At 38.6% G+C, this 24082-nt stretch overlaps 1 protein-coding gene and 1 pseudogene across 1 annotated transcript in view; one reads left to right on the forward strand and one right to left on the reverse strand.

Moving 5' to 3' along the window:
- The first annotated feature begins 13797 nt into the window (after window positions 1-13797).
- Window positions 13798-14423, forward strand: LOC116895537 (annotated as a pseudogene).
- Window positions 14424-20341: 5918 nt separating this feature from the next.
- The window catches only part of LOC116895904 (filaggrin-like), a 5530-nt gene continuing 1789 nt past the window's right edge, over window positions 20342-24082 (reverse strand). The window contains exon 3 of the mRNA XM_032896987.1: window positions 20342-20425. Within this exon, the coding sequence (XP_032752878.1) occupies window positions 20342-20425 (84 nt within the window). The remainder of the gene's footprint in view (window positions 20426-24082) is intronic.

The following is a 24082-nucleotide window of genomic DNA, read 5'->3' on the forward strand; positions in this document are numbered from 1 at the left end:
GCTGGGCATCCATGCTGAAAGCAGATTATAAGCCACTGCCTCAGATATGCCCAAAGTTCTCCTAAGCCTTAAGTCTAGTGGTGAGATTTGATATGACCATGCATTCTCCTGTGTGGAATGGCAGAATCTAGGAAGAAATCCATTTCGTCATTCTCTACATCTTAGAGTACCTACCTCATTGTAGTGTTTGGGTAGGAGCTGAGATGTTTACTGAAGACACAGAAAACCTATTCAATGAAATTGTACCAGAAAAGTCCAAATTTAGGGAAATATTGGTAATATGCAATAGTGCTCAGAAAACTATTTAGAAAGAAGAAGACCAGTGTCAGGAGGAAGGAGCAGAAAAAGGAGGATAACAATGGGGGACATATGAATAAAGTACCTGTGATGGTTGTTTTCTGTCAACTTGACACAACTACTACAGTCATCTGGAAAGAAAGAATCTCAATTGAGAAACTACTTACAGTGGATTGCCTATAGATAAGTGTGTAGGGCAGCTGACTGATTGATATGATACGATACGATATGATATGATATGATATGATATGATATGATATGATATGATATGATATGGCTCAGTCCAGTATGGGTGATACCACCACACGGCATGGTTCCTAGGTTGTACAAAAAAGTAAGCTGAGTAAGCCACGGAGAGCAAGTTTGTAAGCAGTAGTCCTCCATATTCACTGTTTCTCTCTTCCAGGCTAATGCTTTGAGTTCCCTTGATGATGGACTGGGTGACTTATAAGCTAAATAATTCTTATCCTCCTTCACACCCACTACCATCCGGGAGAGTCTTATACATTATTTGCCCAGTTATACAGCCAGCCTGGTGTGCAGCTGTAGTCCCCTCGGGACCATAGATTTTGTGTGTTGACCGCCAAAAAATACTTTCCAGAAGATTTCACCCCCAGTGATGCTGGTCTCATAATCACAGCTGATTTTTCAGCCCTAGCTAACCAGCATCAATCTCCTCAGTAACAAAGCTTTAATTTCCATAAACATTACATAAACAGCTCTGACAGTCTTTGCCTCCGTCTGAAACTTCACAAGGCAGGCCCCCATTATCTACACTGCTTCCAACCTTCTGTGAGTATTAATGGTCTTTTGTAGCTAAAACATACAAAATCCTGCCACAGTCTTTTCCCAAACCAACATATTCAACTTTATCACAGTAACATCTTATTCTTCTGTGCCAATTTCTGTCCTAGTTTACTTGGCTGTTGCTGTGACAAAACACCAACAAGAAATCCGAAGGAGAAAAGGGGTTGTTTGGCTTACAGATTACAAAATTCATCAAGGGAAGCTTTGGCAGGAGTCCAAGGCAGGAACCTGAGACAGGAACTGAAGCAGAGACCATGGAGGAATGCTCCACCTTGGTTTGCTCTCCATGGCTTGCTCAGCTTGCTTTCTTATATAACCCAACACTTCTGTCCAAGTGCAGCACCACCCACGGTGGATCGGGCCTTCCTTCCTCAGCATTCATTAAGCAAGAAAATGTTTCCACACATGTCCACAGGCCAATGTGGTGGAGGCAATTCTTTAGTTGAAACTCCCCCTTTCCAGATAACTATAGTTTGTTGTCAAGTTAACCAAAACTCACATTGCGTACATGTATGGAAATGATACAGTTATTTATACTAGTGCTTTTAAAAAGTGGACCAAAAGTCTTAATGAAAATCCAAAACTTTGAAACTACTAGAAGAAAACATACAGGAAACATTTTAAGATAAAGGTGCATGCAATGACCTCATGAACAGAATTCCATTTGCACAGGAAGTAATAGCAAGAATTGACAAATAGAATGGCATCAAACTAAAACACTTGTCCATAAAGAAGGAAGTAATTATCAAAGAAAAAATCAGCCTACGAAACAGAAGATAACTATTTGTCAGTTATTCATACAGCTAGATTAATAACTAAAATATAAGAACCAAAGAAACTTAAGCCCCTTAAAATAAAAACTAGTCTAGTCAATATCTGGGCAGATATTACTTAAAGGAAGCTTCCAAGCTTGAGGAACACTGTAGAAGATGGGGAGAAACAAATGTAAGGTCCAGAGATAGGAAGAAGGGCTGTGAAAGGGTATCTTCTGAGCATGACACAACCAATGCAATCACGATCTTAAAGCAGTTGTAGTTGCTTGCAATATGCCTGGATAAGACTGGGTCAGTCAACAGGAAACCACAGATCTGGGTGGAACTCATAGGGCCTTACCCCTCCCTGTGGAACTATGGTATTCGTAACTATTTCCTATTGATGGATCCTTGGAGAGGAGCAGGTATGACTTCAGTTAGTATCCATCAGGCTCCAATGCCTACCTCTAAACCCATCATTATGCAAATGGCTCTGGTTAAACTCAGCAAAATACAATACCAAATGAAAAACATGAACCAAGGAAATGGACTTGTAGGAAGGAAGGTGTGCTGAAAAGGACTAGGGTTGTTCAGACAAAGTCAGGGTAACATTAATCAGAATTCACTTACATACGTACATGACAAAGAACACATTGAATATTGTATTTTTAAAACAAATTCAAATTCTGTACTTACTTCAAAAGAAGACTTTCTATAGTAGGTAAAGTGAATAAAAGTCTAAGAGACTGACCTGCCACACTATATAATGACTCAAAAATGCTGCTGGAACCAGGGTCTAGTTTTCTTTTTCCTTTTTAATTTACTTATGTATTTATGTATGATGTATTTATTTATTTGTTTGTTTATTTATTTATTATATAAGTACACTGTCTTCAGACACACTGAAGACATACCAGAAGAGGGCATCAGATCTCATTACAGATGTTTGTGAGGCACCATGTTGTTGCTGGGATTTAAACTCAGGACCTCTGGACGAGCAGTCAGTGCTCTTAACCACTGAGCCATCTCTCTAGCCTCAAGGTCTAGTTTTCTAATTCTCAAGCCAAAGCATGCTCTTAAGCCTGTAGGTAAACATCTAAGAGTGCTTGAAACTCACTTGGCTCCATAAATCAATATTCGTTTGCCTGTGTGACAATGTATGAATACATAGGTCATATACACAGCATCTCCCTTTGCCCACTGCTTGAAGTGTACTTTTAAATTTTTAATATATTCCAGATACTAAGATACTTGATAATGTGTTGGGGAAGCCCTTGATCCTGCCAAGATTAGACCCCCTCAGTGCAGGTGAATATGGGGGGTTGGCAATAAGGGGGATGTATAGGGGGAATACCCATATGAGGGAGGGGGAGGGGAGGAAATGGGGGCTTATGGACAGGAAACTGGGGAGGGGAATAATACTCGAAATGTAAGTAAAGAAATATATCTAATGCACAGAACACATAAAATTCAAGAAGGATGACCAAAATGTGAATGCTTCACTCCTTCTTTAAAAGGGGAACAAGAATACCCTTGGGAGGGAATAGGGAGGCAAAGTTTAGAACAGAGGCTGAAGGAACACCCATTCAGAGCCTGCCTCACATGTGGCCCATACTTATACAGCCACCCAATTAGATAAGATGGATGAAGCAAAGAAGTGCAGGCTGACAGGAACCAGATGTAGATCTCTCCTGAGAGACACAGCCAGAATACAGCAAATACAGAGGCGAATGCCAGCAGCAAACCACTGAACTGAGAATGGGACCCCCGTTGAAGGAATCAGAGAAAGGACTGGAAGAGCTTGAAGGGGCTCGAGACCCCATATGAACAACAATGTCAACCAACCAGAGCTTCCAGGGACTGAGCCACTACCCAAAGACTATACATGGACTGGCCCTGGGCTCCAACCTCATAGGTCGCAATGAATAGCCTCGTAAGAGCACCAGTGGAAGGGGAAGCCCTTGGTCCTGCCAAGACTGAACCCCCAGTGAACGTGATTGTTGGGGGGAGGGCGGTAATGGGGGGAAGATGGGGAGAACACCCATAGAGAAGGAGAGAGGGAGGGGTTGGAGGATGTTGGCCCGGAAACCCGGAAGGGGAATAACAATCGAAATGTAAATAAGAAATACTCAAGTTAATAAAGATGGGAAAAAAAGAAATATATCTAATAAAAAACATAAAAAAGATAATTGATAATGTGTTTTAATAAAAGAGTTCTTTGATAATGTCTCTTAATCAATTTGAAAACAATCTTTTTTAACAAATTACAACAAAAGTACTTTAAAATAGGACTTTTGAGGTTACAACCAGAAGATCACAAGTTCAAGGCCAGCATGGCTAAGTAGTAATTCCTTGTCTCAAGAAATGAATAAGCTCAGTGTAGTAATGCACAGCTGTTTTCTCTATTTTATTTACTTATTTATTTCTTGAAAAACATTTCTTTTTCTTTTTGAGATTATAATTACATCATTCACCCCTTACCTTTTTTTCTTCCAAATCCTTTAATATACTCTTCTATATTCTCTCTTTCAAATCATGGCCTCTTGTTTCATTTGTGTGTGTGTGTGTGTGTGTGTGTGTGTGTGTGTGTGTGTTGTATATGTGTGTGTATATATGTGTATGTACATATGTGTGTGTGTCTATATATATAATGGTTTTATCTATGTGTGTATATGTGTGTATAAAGGCTTTACATATGTGTGTGTTTACATATATGGTCAATCTGTATAATGTGACTTGTATACTTGTTTTCAAAGCTGACAATTTGGTATTAGATAACTAATTTGTATGCCTTTTCCTGGGTAAAACTATTTCTCCAGCTCTCAGCATTCTATAGTTGCTTGTCATTCTTTGTGTAGAATTGAGGCCTTATATGTTTGCCCCATCCATCCTTCATCTAGGAAACTTCTAACATACATAAAACTACAACCAATCAAAATGCAGAGTTGTGGAGTCCAGTCTCAATGGATATACTTACAAGACACTTCAGAACCTAAGGCTTAAGGGTTATTGTGGGAGGAGGAGAGGAAAGATTAGTAGCAGTCAGAAGATAAGGTGGTTTGCTGTGAGATTGTGTTTATTGGGAATGTCAGAAGCTATACAAATAAAGTCTCACCAACATGACCACCTAAACATGAGCTAAACAAGAAGGATATCAATAGACATGCCAAAACATTCACTTTATCCACTTTTAATCCCTGCAGGGGTAGATGGATCTTGATGAGTTCAAGGCAAAATTGGTTTTCACTAAAAGATTCCAAGACAGGCAGGGATATATAATGAGACTCTCTCTCTCTCTCTCTCTCTCTCTCTCTCTCTCTCTCTCTCTCTCTCTCTCTCTCTGTCTCTCTGTCTCTCTCTATCTGTCTCTCTCTCTCTCTGTCTCTCTGTCTCTCTCTCTCTCTCTCTCTCTCTCACACACACACACACACCAAAATAGTAATAACAGTAGTAATATCTTACAGAGAGCTATACATCTCACTTCTAAAATAAAGAGGATACTGTCTGCAAGATACTGTCTGCAAGATAAAAGATTAGAAAGCAGGGTGCCTGTAAGCAATTACCATGCACAATTTAATTCATATGTGTTATTCTGCAAGGAAGAGAGTACCCTCTACCTACACCTACCTGCAACAAACTATAGCTAAAATATGTCTATGTCCAAAAATGTTCAGTGCTGTCAACATATTCTTCCCAGACTTCTGAGACGCAGAAAAGAGCAAGCACTCACCAGGAATCTTGAGTGATCAAACTTACAGAAACAAAAAATTAACCATCTTCTTCCTGATATGACCTTAGATAAGGGAATTTTTATAAAAACTTGTTGAGAAATAAATCTAAACTCAATAAGGGGCTTCTACCCTGCCTTTGAATATTCAGTTCCCAAATAAAAGATGCACACACCTTTTCTATTTATGATAAGCCTTTATCTGCATTAGAGCTGGGCAGATATCTATCCTCTATGCTGTTATGTCTATTTCCTTGCCAATAACCCCTCTTTGTGATATACAATTCTTTGTTTGGGCTGTTCTTAACTCCAATTAGCCAGCATTCATGTCCATTATTTTAAGATTCTGACCTCATGATTAGAATCTCCTCTATTTGCCCTCTTTCTCTTCTTCATAATCTCCTCTGAACCAAAGCCAGGAACCCCAAATCCCATCTATGTCTCTTCTGGCCAGGTATTAGCTGTCAGCGTCTTTATTTAACCGATAGTTTTAAATTAAGGAGCAAGGTCATATTGTACATGCAGATTCTCTCTTTCCTGTGGGCAATCGGTCCTTAGGGACCAATATTTAGCATTACATTATAAGCAGCGTCAGACCAACACACTACAAAATTTTTTTGTCTGTATTGTAAAAATAATTTCATAAATATTTTGAAATTTTTATAAAATGTTTTTGTAAAAAACAATTGTTTGACACCACCTGTATACAATCAACTTAGTTTACGTTTGTTCCCTGTGTCTAGGAGCCTTTGAGTGCAGCCTATGGTGCATATGTGAATGTAGCCAAAGGTGAGTATGTAAACTATGAGGGGCATGTGAAGAGAAAGTAGAAAAAGAGGAATAAAGACTGACATGGTGGATTAGACTGGAAATTAATCAAAGAGAAAGCAGCTTTCTTCACAGTTAACTGTTTGACAAAATTAGGCTAGTTGAGTTTGTTTTAAGGAATATCCAAAACGATATTTGGGGACAGTCAAAGAATGTGAGAAAAGCTCTATTTACAAACATGGCACATAGTTAACCACTAACAGCTCACAGGTTTGAGGTTTGTATTATAAAGTAATCTAGTACAAGGGAGTGTGGAACTTAAAGGAAAATGGTGTTTACAGTCTAAAGATTATTTAGTTACATGAAATTGTGTCTTTTTTGTTGTTGTTGTTGTTGTTCTATAGAATATGCAGACAAAAATTTCAGGGGACCAATCACTGGGCAAGGAATAGGTGGGACTTCTAGGTCAGAGGAGGAAGAGAGGAGAAAAGGAACTTGTGCTTTTTGGATGGAGAGAGATTTGGGGGTACAAGATGTAAAGAACCAGAGGCCCCTGGTTAGATGGCAGATCCACCAGGATCCACCACCAGAGGATTTAATTTAGTATGGCTTACTAATTAGGATGTTAGTAGTTGCGCCCAGCAATTGAGTTACCTGTTGGTTCTAAACTAAGTTTGTATGGTTTTTCCTTCATGTGGAGACTCAACTGAGTTCCAGAGAAAGGTATGGTGACAAGGCACTCCAGCCAGCCACAGAATTTTATGTGTGGGGCTGGCATGTTAGCCACCCACCATGGGAACTTAGTGAGTCAGGTGGAGAGATTTTAGAGCAAAGGGTCAGAGTCTGCGGAGATGAAACACCCTGCCAGTGCCATGTGGCCCACCGGTGACTGGCATAGTGTGGGATAGTGCATTCTCTTTTTTTTTATTATTTAACTCAACAGGTGGTGATCCAACATGTTAGGCAAGAATCCACTAGAAATTTAAGATTATCAGTCTGAGGGAGTTCTATTTTCTAAGTGAGAGAAAGGTGGCCCTGGAAGGAGTCAAGCTCAGGAGCCTTAAAACAAAGAAACACAGGGAAAGTCTGCTCAAAGGCTCTGAGGTCCCCTCCTGTGAAAACTACAGCTGCTCTGAGCCACAGAGAGCTGGAGAATGAAAGCTGCCAGCTTCCTTAGCAGATGTTGATTGGAGTATGATTGAATTCAAAAGCTGGTTTACCTGCTTTTAGGATAGATTTATATAAAGATTTTGTCCATATCACGTGGAGAATTTCGCCCACAGTTCAGAACTAGGATGGGGAAAATTAGTTACTGACTCCAAGAGCGTAACAGTTATTAAAAAATAGATGTCTGTGGCTCCAGGTAGAGAGCATAACAGATAGATGATATACTAAAGTCTTCAGGAAACTTATATTCTTTAACGTGGGCTCCACGGGAATTTCGGGTGGATTTCCTGACATGACGGATTAGAAAGCCCAAGAATAGGTTCATAGAGTATTTTAGTTTACTTCATTTGTTTTGGATTGTTTTAATTTTCAAAATGAGTGTGATTTTTGAGTTTTGTGGTTATATTATTTCTCTGGGAGAGAATGCAAGATACAAGCTTTTCTGGTTGCCGACTAAAAGATATGAAGATTTGGGAGGAAGGTTTGTCTTTGTGCTTTTAGGAAAGATGATTAGGCTCTGGACACCTTCCAGAGCTCTATGGATCAGATTTGATAGAGGGAGACCTCCTGAAGAACTAGATTCAAGAGAATAAAACAAAAAGAACAGAACTTGATACTAACCAGTCTGTACACTCTACATCTGATACAATCCATACAAATATTTTGATGATAATAAAATTTTGTCTTGAGATTTATGTATTCCAGAATGTACAGCTTTGGTGAGTCTCATTGTCAAACATGCTGAACTGGCCTTCTTGAACTCCTGATCTCAGGGACTTTCAGCCAGATCCAGCCAGCACTGACATCAGAGACAACAATCATTGGTGTGGCCTTCTTAAGGCCAAACAACTCCCCCAATTTCCCTAACCCCCACCCCAAAGATATCTCAACACCCATATACAGCTGGAAGTAGCTTTGAAGAATCATCACCCTGGTTCCCTGAATTTGGGGGAGGGGGGGTTGGAGGTGGTTATTCTAAGGTTGTCTTTCTGGGGAATTTAGAAATGGTCATAATTTAATAGGGATGAATTAGCTAGAATTGGTTGTGAGGCCATAATCTCATTTGGTAAAAATCCTTATAATTGTTACTGTGCTGAAGTTATAATTTCTCACATTGGTACAGAATTTGTTTTAATGCAGAATCAGGGTTTTCATTGGCATAAGTTTCTTCTATTGACAGAAAAATTTTAAAAGTACAAGGCTTGGACCCAGTCCTTCTATTAATGCCATTACAAACTGTCTTCAGATGATTAAGCAATACCAGTTAAGGGCCAGATAGCAAATTCTTGGCTCTGAGTTAATTGCTAGGGTGCCTGCTAGATATTTTATTTAGAAACAGCTGAGAGTAGTTAATGGACAACAGTCCAGATTACTTTACATAGATAGACAGTTTTCAAAAACGTCAGAATCTACAGAATGTGACATTTCATGTTATTTATCATTTGTTGAGACATGTCTGCTCCTAACAGCTCTCCTTTTATGGATTCAAAGAAGAACTGAGCATCTATCTCCAGGTGAGGTTACACATTGTGGCAAGGTAGCCACTGGGTAGAAATTGCCTATTTCTTCTACAGACCTGTACTTTTCATAAGAGGACACAAGTTATAGGAGAGGACAGCTTAGTCCTGCTAAGACAAAATAAGCTATTCCTTAATAATTCCTGTTTCACGAGGTCTGTCAGATGACCGTGAGCCAGACTGATGCTCCAACGTGTTGATAACAGGGGACTGTATAGGTAAATAGCTGTCTCTACATCTTGCCTCAGTTCTAGAAGCTGTGTTAGGTTTCTTTTATTTTCATTGAATATTAGTCACTCTCAGATTTCTGGTGGTGCTGAAGACTAATTATACGTCATAGCATACCCAGGCTATTTAACATTGAGAAAATATATTTAATTGGATAGTTTTCAGATAGTATACAAGCTAGCCAGAACATAACATATAGATTTTAAGCCTTTCTGAAGCTAAGCTAGATAACAGTGTTCTATTTAATTGACAAAAATGATGAACTGAGTGTCAGATGTATTTTGTACTTTGTAAATTACAGAATGGTAACAGTTGTGCTCAATTTATATCTGAAAGAAAAGAGCCTTTTAATTGGACAAAAAGGGGGAAATATGAATTGCTGTCTGTAAGCAGGTGAGGACAGGTAAAAGTCAAGGCTAGCGCCCGTGATTGGACAGTAGAAAAGGAGGGCAGGCTGAGAATTTTTGAGAGGTGGGAGAGACAGGAAGGAGGGGATAAGGAAGATGGAGGAAAAGAAGGTCAACGCAGATCCATGTGGCTTTAAATAGCCACAGGTAGTTCTGAATATTATGTAAGGAATGGATAATTACTGGACAATTTGTTCAATCTAAGTGGGCAGCTTATATCAATATCAATTGGCTCTGAGTTCTTTGGGCATTTTGTGGGTTGATAATTTAGTGATATAAATCTGACTGGTAAATTAAAAGCCTCTAGAGTTTTGATTTTACCCAGTTACAGGGACTTGTGACACCTAACTGCAAGATGGGTGGTGGCTGCATGGAACGAGCCATGCAGGCAGGGAGACAGCTGGAGACAGAGAGTAGCCAGCACTAGTGTGGGATGGTGCTTCCTTTTTTATTATTTAACACAAAAGAGTTTGTTTTAAGGAACATCTAAAATGATATTTGGGGACAGCAAAAGAATATGAGAAAAGCTCTATTTACCAACACAGCATGTAGTAACCATTAAAAACTCACAGGTTTGATGTTTGTATTGTAAAGTAATCTAGCACAAGGGAGTGTGGAACTTAAAAGGAAAATGGTGTCTATGTTTTAAAGATTATTTAGCTACATGATATTGTCTCATGTCGAGTTTTTGTTGTTGTTGTTCTTGTTGTTGTTGTTGTTCTATAGAATATGCAGACAAAAACATTTGTCCTTTTCCCTACAAATAAAATATCAGGTTGGGGGTAAATAGGGGAATCACCTTCTCTTTCCAAACAATTCCAATAAATTTTGTCTTCAGTTGATCTTTACAAAATAAAATCTTTAAGGAATGGCTGACTATTAAGCCTTTATAAGATCACAGACATGTGTCAGGACACGCAGCTTTCTAGACTCAGGCAAACTTTTCAATATTTATGTTACTTATTCCACTATGGATAAAAGGAAAACCAAAATATACTCAATGCCAACTCATTATTTTAGGTACTTTCTCTAAATAACACCCTTACATGTCAAATATTGTGTATACACTACAGACAAAACTGACAGTCTTAAAGATTAAAATTTAACCCAAATAATAACTAAGTAGAAATCTAAAGTCAGACCCTAGTCACCCAAAAGCCCAGCTGTCTTCTACATTATCACACTACTTGACATAGAACTCTAATACCCAGATAGCATACAATTAATTGTTGATTTTTCTTACCTTTCCCCCTAAGCATCAGTTTACATTTCCCCTTTTAGAATGCATAGATATATAATAAGTAAGAATATATGAAATATAGATAGATGATAGATAGATATAGAAGATAGTTTGATAGATAGATAGATAGATAGATACCTAGATAGATACCTAGATAGATACATAGATAGATACATAGATAGATAGATAGATAGATAGACAGAGACACATAAACACCTGATAGAGTTTTATATTTTAAAATATTAAATCTTCATACCTCATTTATTGGTATCACTCTTTCCTTTTTGTCAAAAAAAGAGTTTTAATAAGACCATCTTCACCCCCATCTTCCTCAAATTCTTGAGATGAGATTTTTGTCAGATCTAATGTTGTTTGCTCTATTGCTGAGCTGCATGGATATGTTAAGAACCAATCAACCAATAAACAAAATCACATCTCATTCAAACTAATTTATGCCAAGTAACTTTTAAGAATGTATGACAATCTGAAATTATTTCTAATTGGTGTAATTTCAGAGGATGGACAAGGGTGTGCATACATTCTAGATTTGAATATTTGGGGATTAGGGAAATAATCAATAAACTTGATTTACAACAGCTTTACTGTTAGTTTCCTTCCGATTCCTTGCTTCATCCTTATTCATACATTCCTGACAAGCTTTGTCAGGCTTAGCTAGCCAAGCCTGAAAGAACAGGTGGTTGAGCTCCACCTATGTGTGACAAAGTATTCATTTCTACAGTCTCCTTCGACTAGAAATCCAAGAATGTGGACTGGGCTGATCAGCAATCCCTCTCTGATTACTTTAATGACCGAATTCAGATGATCTAGATAATGTGGGTGTTGCTAATGTGACATTAAGGTCATTCATTCACTCATCTATTCATTGAGAAGTTAATAACAACTTAATTGACAGGCATCATCCTAGGTATTGAAGTTACAAATATGAGAAAGATGCTGTGTTGTCCTTTCGAAGTTAATCGATATCCAGGAGACCACAAGGTGATAAAACATCAGGTATGCATACTGCTGTGAGCTCTATAATAGCTATGCTAATAGAACTGAGTTTGCTGTAATGTGGATCAAAACTAGTCCTGACTAAAGTGATGAATTTTTTTTAAATCTCAAGAAGAAAAGTAACATGTGCAGCAGGTCTCTAGAAATTCCCATGTTCCACAACGTTAAGAATGTCTTAAAGTACATGTAACCATCCAAAGTAAGAAAGTTTACAAGAACAGAAAGGAACATAAAAATAATCTAGTACAGCAATGATATAAGTTACACTGTAGCAAAACAGGGAGATTTGTCAGGGCACTAGGCCAGGGTTGAATTACAATGAAATTTACAGCTAAGCCTTGCTAAGAACTTAAGCTGTTATGAACAATGAACAATTGTCAAATAGATTTTTAATGCTACACGATCATAATTTCACTTTGAAAAAACTTTATGGCAGAAAAATAAGAGCAGATTTGTGAAGACAATTCACAGACTACTAAAAAACCTGGATGGAAAATTACAGAAGTTACATGGAATCAAAGTGAGACAGGATATTGAACATTTTTTTAATTAAGATTATATGGTATATAGAAATGAAAAGAAGGTATCTAAAATGATCTGCTAGATTTCTGGCTTAAATGAATGGAGCTATCCATCAATAAATTCCTTTAAGATTAAATAGAATTAATGAATTATTGGAATCAGTTAAATGAATTAACTTAAACAAATAATTTAACAAAGTTTAGAAATTGAAAAATATGCTGGGCCAGAAGAGAATAATTGCAGTCTTACTATAGACAAGATACTGTGTTTTCATGATACCCGAATGTCTCCCCAGTACTAAAGCTGGGTTCACTCAATCATTGGGAAGACATGGGTAATCTAAAAACAATCACCCAAATCCTGAATGTCTGCCTGAAGCTTCCTAATCTGTTTATAAGATCACATGACACATTTGAAACAGGCCTACCTTATCATAAATCATAGAAAATCTTGTTCATTATTCATTCCAAATCTAAGGTGAGATATCCAAGAATAGAAGATTCTTCTAGATCAAATAAAAGTAACTTTGAAACATTGATTTTGTAGGTTTCTCTTATATTGATTGATTGACTGAGTTTATTTTATTTTGTGTATATTTCTATTGTTACAGGGAAAATCTTAGACACAACAGAATTTTAAATAATTTGAATAAAAATGTGTTATGAATTAGAAAAGGGCAGAAAAGGGAGATTCAGATATGATAAATTCCAGAAGCAAAACATACTTGATTGGTTTGTGGCTACTTCTTTATCTTTGAAAGAGCCCTTGTTGAAAATCACCTAATCATATAATCAGGCTCCTTGACCCCTTAAAATTAGCTGAGGTCACATTTCTGCCTAATAAGACACTACGGCAGATGCCAAGAAGTGCTTGCTGGCAGGAGCCTGATATAGCTGTCTCCTGAGAGGCTCTGCCAGAGCCTGACAAATACAGAGGCAGATGCTCCCAACCAATCACTGGACTAAGTACCAGGTCCCCCAATGGAGGAGTTAAAGGACTGAAGGAACTGAAGGGTTTTGCAACCCATAGGAAGAACAATACCAACCAACCAGAAACTCCAGAGCTCCCAGGAACTAAATCACCAACCAGAGTACACGTGGAAGGACCCATGAATCCAGCTGCATATGTAGCAGAGAATGGCCTTGTCCGGCATCAATGGGAGGAGAGGCCCTTGATTCTGTGAAGGCTTAAAGCATCAGTGTAGGGGAATGCCAGGAGAGGGAAGTGGGAGGGGGTGGATGAGTGGGTGCAGGAGCACCCTCATAGAAGCACGGGGAGGGGGTATGCAATAGGGGGTTACCAGAGGGGAAACCAGGAAAAACGATGACATTTGAAATGTAAATAGCTAGTCTCTGCTCTCTTCGCTCTCCGCTGGCACCAGGCGACCCACCAGCTTTCGGACCATGGCCAACCTCGAGCGTACATTCATTGCCATCAAGCCAGATGGCGTGCAGCGCGCCTGGTATGAGATCATCAAGTTTATTTGAGCAGAAGGGGTTCGCCTGGTGGCTATGAAGTTCCTTCGGGCTTTGAGGAACACCTGAAGCAGCACTATATTGACCTGAAAGACCGCCCTTTCTTCCCGGGCTGGTGAAGTACATGAACTCAGGGCCTGTGGTGGCCATGGTCTGGGAGGGGCCAATGTGGTGAAAACAGGCCGAGGATGCTGGGGAGACCAATCCAGCTGATTCAAGCCAGGCACCATTCGTGGGGATTTCTGCATTCAAGTTGGCAGGAACATCATCCACGGCAGTGATTCAGTGGAGAGTGCGAGAAAGAGATCGGTCATGGTTTAAGCCCAAGAACTGATTGACTATAAGTCTTGTGCCCATGACTGGGTGTATGAGTAGACGCGGAGAAACCAGAGTCCTTTTCAGCACTACTGATGGGGTTCCTGGACACAGCTCTTCATCCCACTGACTGGATGGACCATCTTTTCTAAAACAATAAAGACTTTGGAACTGGGAAAAAAAAAAAGAAATGTAAATAAAGAAAATAGCTGGGGATCTGGCTCATATACATACAGCCAAAAACCCAGACAATATTGCTGATGCCAAGAAGTGCATGCTGACAGGAGCCTGATATATCCGTCTCCTGAGAGGCTTTGCCAGAGCATGACAAATACAGAGGCAGATGTTCATAGCCAACCATTGGACTGAGAATGGGGTCCCCATTGGAGGAGCTAGGGAAAGAATTGAAGAAGCGGAAGGGGCTTGCAATCCCATAAGAACAACAATGCCAACCAACCAGAGCTCCCACAGACTAAACCACTACCCAAAGAGTACACATGGACAGACCCATGGCTCCAGCTGCATATGTAGCAGAGGATGGACTTGTTGGGCACCAATGGGAGGAGAAGCCTTGATTCTGCTAAGGCTGGACCCCCAGTGTAGGGGAAACGTAAGGGCAGGAGGCAGGAAAGGGAATAGTTGGGGGGGGGAACATCCCCATACAAGAAAGGAAGGGGATGGGAGAGGGGGGCTTAAGGACAGGAAACCAGGAAAGGGGATAACATTCGAAATTTAAATAAAAAATATCCAGTAAAAGAAAAGAAAATAGCCAAAAAAATTCACCAGAAACAGCCTACACTAAGTTTTGAGTATATTTACAGTTATGATTCAAGGTAAGTATCACTCATCTTTTCAATTGACTATATTATAGCTAATATTAAGTGTTAGTTGATTTTACCTGCTCAAAAATTTCCCAGTCTCCACTGCAAATTTGTCCTAACATTGTTAATAATAAACTATAACATCAATCTAGGTATATTTTTGGACTTACATTGGAATACTTGGATTTACATGTAATTTACCACACAATAAGATATTCTGTTATACAGTAAGGAAAGAAAACAAACAAGCAGGTAGTCATGAATGTTCTCTTATTTGTTCTTGAATTTAGGTGTGATGTGACTAGCTCCTTTGAGTTCCTGTCTTGATAACCCTGGAATGATGAATTGTAAGCTAAATAAACACTTTCCTCCTTTTAAAAAAAAGATATTCTGTTATAATTTTTATTTCATTTTCTTCAATGACCTAGAGAAACAGACTTCATAAAATAGAAGCAAAATAAGCATCAGTGTAACATACTTAAAATCTACAACTGTCTTTTACTGGAAATAGCAAAATGCAATGTTGTCACTACTCATTCCTAGAGTTTATCATTTTCTGAAAAGAAAAACACTCCTGCTAGCCGACATACTGTGAATTACTTTTAAATTTAATAAGAATGTACTTCATAGCACTAATCAAGAAGTATACATATCAAAAAAATTCAGAGCTGGAAAAGATGTAGTCACAAGGCAGAATTTTAAGGATATAAAAATGTCCTTTTGAAAAACTGTTAACAAAGTTTAGCTAATATAGGGAATGATGGAATATATGGTATGGAGGGAAAATGCAAAAGCCTTACAGTTTCACCATTAACTGAATAGTCAGTTGATAGATCCTAAATTTGATCATCTAATTTTCCCAGCTGTTTGTTATGAAGTCATCATTATCTGTTTTCTTTTAACCCTAAAGGATTTATAAGCATTATTTATAAGCATTATTAGCAATAGCAAAGAAATATCTTTATTGTAATCTTATTATCTTTTATGGTAATTAATTCTGAGTAAAGTTTCAGATACTTTATAAAACTGTTAGATTTCTTATTTAAATAAAAATATCTATCCTAAAACAAAAGGATATACCTTCTTCTCACCACCTCATGGTACTTTCTCCAAAATTGACCATATAATCGGTCATAAAACAGGCCTCAACAGATACAGAAAGATAGAAATAATCCCATGTGTCCTATCAGGCCACAACGGGATAAAGCTGGTCTTCAAAACAATAAGGGAAGAACGCCCACATATACATGGAAGTTTAACAATGCTCTACTCAATGATAACCTGGTCAAGGAAGAAATAAAGAAAGAAATTAAAGACTTCTTCGAATTTAATGAAAATGAAGGTACAACATGCCCAAACTTATGGGACACAATGAAAGCTGTGCTAAGAGGAAAACTCATAGCTCTGAGTGCCTGCAGAAAGAAACAGGAAAGAGCATATATCAGCAGCTTGACAGCACACCTAAAAGCTCTAGAACAAAAAGAAGCAAATACACCCAGGAGGAGAAGAAGGCAGGAAATAATCAAACTCAGAGCTGAAACCAACCAAGTAGAAACAAAAAAGGACTATACAAAGAATCAACAGAAAATCAACAAGATAGATAAACCCTTAGCCTGACTAACCAGAGGACACAGAGAGTTTGTACACATTAACAAAATCAAAAATGAAAAGGGAGACATAACAACAGAGTCAGAGGAAATTCAAAAAATCATCAGATCCTACTACAAAAGGCTATATTCAACAAAACTTGAAAATCTGCAGGAAATGAACAATTTAATAGACAGATACCAGGTAGTGAAGTTAAAGCAGGAACAGATAAACCATTTCAACAACCCCATAACTCCTAAAGAAATAGAAGCAGTCATTAATAGTCTCCCAACCAAAAAGAGCCAAGGACCAGACAGGTTAAGTGCAGAATTCTATCAGACCTTCATAGAAGACCTCATACCAATACTATCCAAACTATTCCACAAAATTGAAACAGATGGAGTGCTACTGAATTCCTTCTATGAAGCCACACTCTTATACCTAACACAAAGACCCAACAAAGAAAGAAATGCAGACCAATTTCGTTTATGGATATTGACGCAAAAATCCTCAATAAAATTCTTGCAAACCGAATCCAAGAGCACATCAAATCAATCATCCATCATGATCAAGTAGACTTCATTCCAGGGATGCAGGGATGGTTTAATATATGGAAAACCATGAACGTAATCCACAATATAAACAAACTGAAAGATAAAAACCACATGATCATATCAGTAGATGCTGAGAAAGCATTTGACAAAATTCAACACCCCTTCATGATAAAAGTCCTAGAAAGAATAGGAATTCAAGGCCCATACCTAAACATAGTAAAAGCCATATATAACAAACAAGTAGCTAATATTAAACTAAATGGAGAGAAACTTGAAGCAATCCCACTAAAATCAGGGACTAGACAAGGCTGCCCACTCTCTCCCTACTTAATAAATATAGTTCTTGAAATCCTACCCAGCACAATCAGTCAGCAAAAGGAGATCAAAGGGATACAGAATGAAAAAAAAGAAGTAAAATATCACTATTTGCAGATGATATGATTGTATATTTAAGTGATCCCAAAAGTTCCACCAGAGAACTACTAAGTCTGATAAACAACTTCAGCAAAGTGGCTGGGTATAAAATTAACTTAAATAAATCAGTAGCTTTTCTCTACACAAAAGAGAAACAAGCCGAGAAAGAAATTAGGGAAACAACATCCTTCATAATAGCACCAAATAATGTAAAAATACCTCGGTGTGACTCTAACCAAGCAACTGAAAGATCTGTATGAGAAGAACTTCAAGCCTCTGAAGAAAGAAATTGAAGAAGATCTCAGAAGATGGAAAGATCTCCCATGCTCATGGATTGGCAGGATTAATATAGTAAAAATGGCCATTTTAGCAAGCAATTTACAGATTCAATGCAATCCCCATCAAAATAACAATCCAATTCTTCAGAGAGTTAGAAAGATCAATTTGCAAATTCATCTGGAATAACAAAAAAACCAGGATAGCTAAAACTATCCTCAACAATAAAAGGACTTCCTGGAGAATCACTATCCCTGAACTCAAGCAGTATTACAGAGCAATAGTGATAAGAACTGTATGTTATTGGTAAAAGGACCGGCAGATAGACCAGTGGAATAGAATTTAAGACCCAGAAATGAACCCACACACCTATGGTCACTTGATTTTTGACAAAGGAGCCAAAACCATCAAATGGAAAAAAGATAGCATTTTCAGCAAATAGTGCTGGTTCAACTGGAGGTCAGCTTGTAGAATGCAAGATCGATCCATTCTTATCACCCTGTACAAAGATTAAGTCCAAGTGGATCAAGGACCTCCACATCAAACCAGACACACTCAAACAAATAGAAGAAAAAGTGGGGAAGCATCTCGAACACATGGGCGGAGAAAACTTTCCTGAACAAAACACCAGTGGCTTATGCTCTAAGATCAAGAATCGACAAATGGGATCTCATAAAACTGCAAAGCTTCTGTAAGGCAAAGGACAATGTTGTTAGGACAAAACGGCAACCAACAGATTGGGGAAAGATCTTTACCAATCCTACAACTGATAGAGGGCTCATATCCAAAATATACAAAGAACTCAAGAAGTTAGACTACAGGGAGTCAAATAGCCCTATTAAAAAATGGGGTTCTGAGCTAAACAAAGAATTCACAGCTGAGGAATGCCAAATGGCTGAGAAACACCTAAAGAAATGTTCAACATCTTTAGTCATAAGAGAAATGCAAATCACAATAACCCTGAGATTTCACCTCACACCAGTGAGAATGTGTAAGTTCAAAAACTCAGGTGACAGCCAATGCTGGCGAGGATGTGGAGAAAGAGGAACACTCCTCCTTTGTTGGTGGGATTGCAGACTGGTACGACCATTCTGGAAATCAGTCTGGAGGTTCCTCAGAAAATTGGACATTGAACTGCCTGAGGACTCAGCTATACCTCTCTTGGGCATATACCCAAAAGATGCCCCAACATATAACAAAGACACATGCTCCACTATGTTCATAGCAAACTTATTTATAATAGCCAGAAGCTGGAAAGAACCCAGATGCCCTTCAACAGAGGAATGGATACAGAAAATATGGTACATCTACACTATGGAATATTACTCAGCTATCAAAAGCAATGAATCTATGAAATTCATAGGCAAATGGATGGAACTGGAAAATATCATCCTGAGTGAGGTAACCCAACCACAGAAAAACACACATGGTATGCACTCACTGATAAGTGGATATTAGCCCAAATGCTCTAATTACCCTAGATGCACAGAACACATGAAACTCAAGAAGGAGAACCAAAATGCAAATGCTTCACTCCTTCTTTTAAAGGGGAACAAGAATACCCTTGGGAGGGAATAGGGAGGCCAAGTTTAGAACAGAGGCTGAAGGAGCACCCATTCAGAGCCTGCTCCACATGTGGTCCATACATATACAGCCACCCAATTAGATAAGATGGATGAAGCAAAGAAGTGCAGGCAGACAGGAACCAGATGTAGATCTCTCCTGAGAGACACAGCCAGAATACAGCAAATACAGAGGCGAATGCCAGCAGCAAACCACTGAACTGAGAATAGGACCCCCATTGAAGGAATCAGAGAAAGAACTGGAAGAGCTTGAAGGGGCTCAAGACCCCATATGAACAACAATGCCAACCAACCAGAGCTTCCAGGGACTAAGCCACTACCCAAAGACTATACATGGACTGACCCTGGGGTCCAACTGCATAGGTAGCAATGAATAGCCTAGTAAGAGCACCAGTGGAAGGGGAAGCCCTTGGTCCTGCCAAGGCTGAACCCCCAGTGAATGGGATTGTTGCGGGGAGGACGGTAATGATGGGAGGATAGGGAGTGAAACACCCATATTGAAGGGGATGGGGAGGGGTTAGTGGGATATTGGCCTGGAAACCGGGAAAGGGAATAACATTTGAATTGTAGAAAAGAAATACTCAATTTAATAAATATGGGGAAAAAGTAAGCATAGTATAGTGAGAATTTTGGTTTTTTAAAACACTCAGTTATGATATATATATATGATATATATATCATAGATAGATAGATAGATAGATAGATAGATAGATAGATAGATAGATAGATAGATAGATAGCTCCCAGGTATGGGATAAGACACTGTTTCAGTGATTATCATTTGCTTCATACACTAGCAGGAGTGCAATTTTTCCAGCTGCAGAAAATTTTAATTCTGGGAACTCTGCAGGGGACATAAATCAGAGAGCTCTCAGAGAACCTGGGGCACCTGCTGCTCCTCCTTATGTTCCTGGTTGCTGTTGTTTTGGTTAGTGGAGAAGAAGTTGAAGATATCCTGTTGATGAAGATTGGACTTGAGTCAAGGAATCCATTCACCCTAATCAGCAGGAAGTAGTCTATTTTGCTGGCTATAAGAGGCTTATGCACTCTTCCCCCTGTAACATTCTTCCCCTTCTACCTAGTGTTGAGGGGTTGGAAGGGATCAGGGAGGAATAAAGGTCGGAAGGGGGACAGAGGTATAAACTAGCCCTATAAAATACCCTACCCCTAAAAGCACACCAACAAATGGCACCCAGTGTGTGCCTAGGCAGAATGGGAAACTTGGTTTTTAATATGGTGGAGGAGATGGCAGGGTACAAAGGAATAAATATACTGTTACAGAATCTCAACAAAAGGTTTGTTGCTGTTGTTGTTGCTGTTGCTGCTGATGCTGCTTCCAGAGTGGATTTTTTGTTTTCCCTTTTTGTTCTTCTGCTTCTTGCTATATTCTGTCTCGAAACAAACTGTGAGAATGGCTGAACAACTGGAAAATTTTCAAGTGGAAATGTGTCAGGACCCATGTAGAATACACTAAGGCTGGCTGGCAGGGGGTCTTCCTGAAGGTGGCCCATGGGGTTTTCTTAGCATGGCTTATGATGGGTGAGCTCTTTGAGGAAATGTCCCAAATATATATATATATATATATATATATATATATATATATATATATATATATATATATATAAAACTAGGTATTAGCCAACCCTTTTGGGCAGATTTCTACAGATCAACAAAGATCTTGTTACAACTACTATCTTGTAGTGTTGCTATTTAAACAAAAATGATTTCTTAATTCTTAATGATGAGCTCATAAGAATTCCTAAAATTATACTAGTAAGCCCTTTATAATAGCTATTATAGTTATGCTATTAAAGTTCTCTCTGATATTGAAAACCACAACTAGAACTCTGCTAGTCTTCGTGTGTCAACAGTCAATTGCTTCTGAGATAGAGAGTGGGCATTTACAACTTAGAACACACTCCAAGAGGCTGTAAAACAATTAACCAAATGTCATAAAAGAGAACTAATGATTTATTATAGCTGCAAGGACGGAAGATAAAATATTGACTGGGTTTATCTATACAAACCTTCAATAATAAGAGTCACAAAATTATTGATTTTAATTTTCAATGATACTGTAGAGCTAGTGACAGATAATGAATATCTAGTCTTAATAGGGACATATGTAAACATACATCTCTGTTGTAAACTTCTTTTTCAACTTATAACTTGAATTTATGTTTGAGCTTTTAGTGGACTTTTGTTTTTTTAAAAAAAGGATGTTGGAAAAATCATAGGATCTAGTCCCCAAGAAAAGGGGAAGGATTCCATTGCACCAGCATCATTATATCAGAGCAGACAGAGGGAGACAGCAAGATTTGGAGGAGGAAGGAGAAAGACCGCAAAGTAGAATAACTTAGAAATTACAAGGGAACTCAGAAATAAAGGGAGAATTTTAAAGGAAAGAAATTTTTGAAGAACTTAGAAATAAAGATTAAAATCACTTTTCAATGTGTCCCCTGTTCTTCCTGTGACTTTCACTTGCAGGCTGTGAGCCTAGAAGTTCCTATGAAGATGAGAACAAAGACTACTTAATCCCCTGCTGTTTTAAGATGAGGTGTTAAAGGTCAGAGACTGCAGTTTCTGGCCTCAGAGGAACTGAGACAGGAGGCCAGCTTCATTACAAAGTAACTTAGACTTAAGATAGGTAAACGTTTTAATATTAAAAAGCAACTCATATCTCAAAAGACCAAGTCTTGGCCCCAACGATGCCCACCCCATCCCCCTTTAAGAGAGAACCAGAATGCCAGCGCTAACCTCTAACAGAAATGTGGGAGATAGAAGATGCAACTGGAGAAGTTACAGGTAGAGGTTGGAGCTCTTGGGAAATGAGTAATGCTGGAGAAAGGAGAACAAAAAGGTTCAGACCTGGTGATTGAGAGTGGAAACTTCACACAGGTTGAAAACAAGAAGCCAATTCAGCTAGAAGGCAGATAGTGTCCATGACCTGTGCTGCACACTTACAGTTTCAAGCCCCAACTGCCTCTGGGCAGGATGGAGAGCCAGGAGCAAAAGGAGCCTATACAGGGTGACAGAGTTAAAAAAAGAAACAGCCCTTTTTGAGGGAAAAGGGAGGGAAGGGGTTGATCTTGAACCAACTGAAGCAGAGGGGCAGTCTGGGGTTACAAGATCACTACTATTACCTATCTCGCAGCTGCACAAGGTCTCATACATCGAAAGGCCAGATGCTTCAGTTGTGGTAAAATCAATCATTTGAAAAGAAATTGTGTTCAAGTCACTAACAGTCTCAGAGTTGAAAATGTCCGGTGCATTAACTGAGGAATACAGGACTTTGGATTATAAAAATGAACAAAGCATTTCTGGTGGTAATGGGTTCTTGATATCTTACTGGAAAGTCTACTGTCCAACCTTACAGAGACACCCTAGGCTTCCCGGGGTTTGTAGAATTTCTTTGCCTTCAGGAACCACTTTTGGGACTGTAGTTCAAGGCTCCACAATAAAAGGTATGAGTCATTTTTAGACAAAAGCAGCTCAGAGTCAGAGCTAAATTTTTTTTTAAGTGGGGCGATATAGGATGATAGGACAAAAGGTTTAAGGCTATTTTGTTTAACTCTTGCTTAATGTATTGTACATATGAAACTCATTTGAAATGTAAAGTTTCACTCTTATGAAAACTACTATTGCAAACTGTTTAGGATAAAGTGTAAGTTAGTAGCTAGTCACCTATAAATAATCTTTCTTATTCTTGCTAGGTCCTAGTCCGGTTGATTAGAGAAATAAGCTTTGTTTAGCCTCTTTTCTGTTTTAAAAGTTAAACAAAAAGTAAATAGCTAGAAACAGCAACATTTGTCCCTTTATATGTACTGAGATAGGTAATCTTCAAACACTTCAGAGATGTACATTACATGGCATTTAATACATTTTAATAATAAAAGGTTTTCCTGACAGAGAGACATCTACTCCTGGCAGCACCCCAAATCTACTTCAAAGATGATAAGATGATGGGAACCAAAGGACTTCTACATGGATTTTCCTTCAAATGTGGCAAAGCTGGCCAGTGAGCAAAAACATGCCCTTACCTTGACTGATGGCAGTAGGCTATCCAAAATGTGGACAAGCAGGACATTGGAAAGTCGACTGTCCAACTTCACAGAGAATATAGACCGATCCTTCAAAATTCCTGCTTCACAGAAAACCCTGTCAGATATTCTGAGCTGGCTGAAGATGAATGTCCCAGGGATACAGAGGAACCTGGGGTGACTGTGCAGACAGCCAGCAGTCTCTGTCATTTCTCCAGCTTTGGAAGGTGCTTGCTCTGCACTTCCTGTATACTCAGGTCATCGTTATCCCTCGCAGGTCTCCGATGGGGTTGAAGGCTAGATAGTCATAGTGTTATAGTTTTTCTTATTGAAAATTAAAGACATGAAAGCTTCAGTTTCTTAGGATCTAAAGAAATGTTCTAGGGCCTAAATAGATGTTTTTAGGTTGGCAAGTGAAAGTTATGATAAGAAAATAATTTAAGTACAAAACTTTGGACTCACCAGGATGGGATAGATAGTGGAATGCTTTCTCCAAGGCTCCCAAATGCATGTGGACTGGACATTTAAAGTATAATTTTACTTGATAGGGGTTTTGTTGTGTATGGAAAATT

Source organism: Rattus rattus, chromosome 3, assembly GCF_011064425.1.
Source record: "Rattus rattus isolate New Zealand chromosome 3, Rrattus_CSIRO_v1, whole genome shotgun sequence".
NCBI lineage: Eukaryota > Metazoa > Chordata > Mammalia > Rodentia > Muridae > Rattus > Rattus rattus.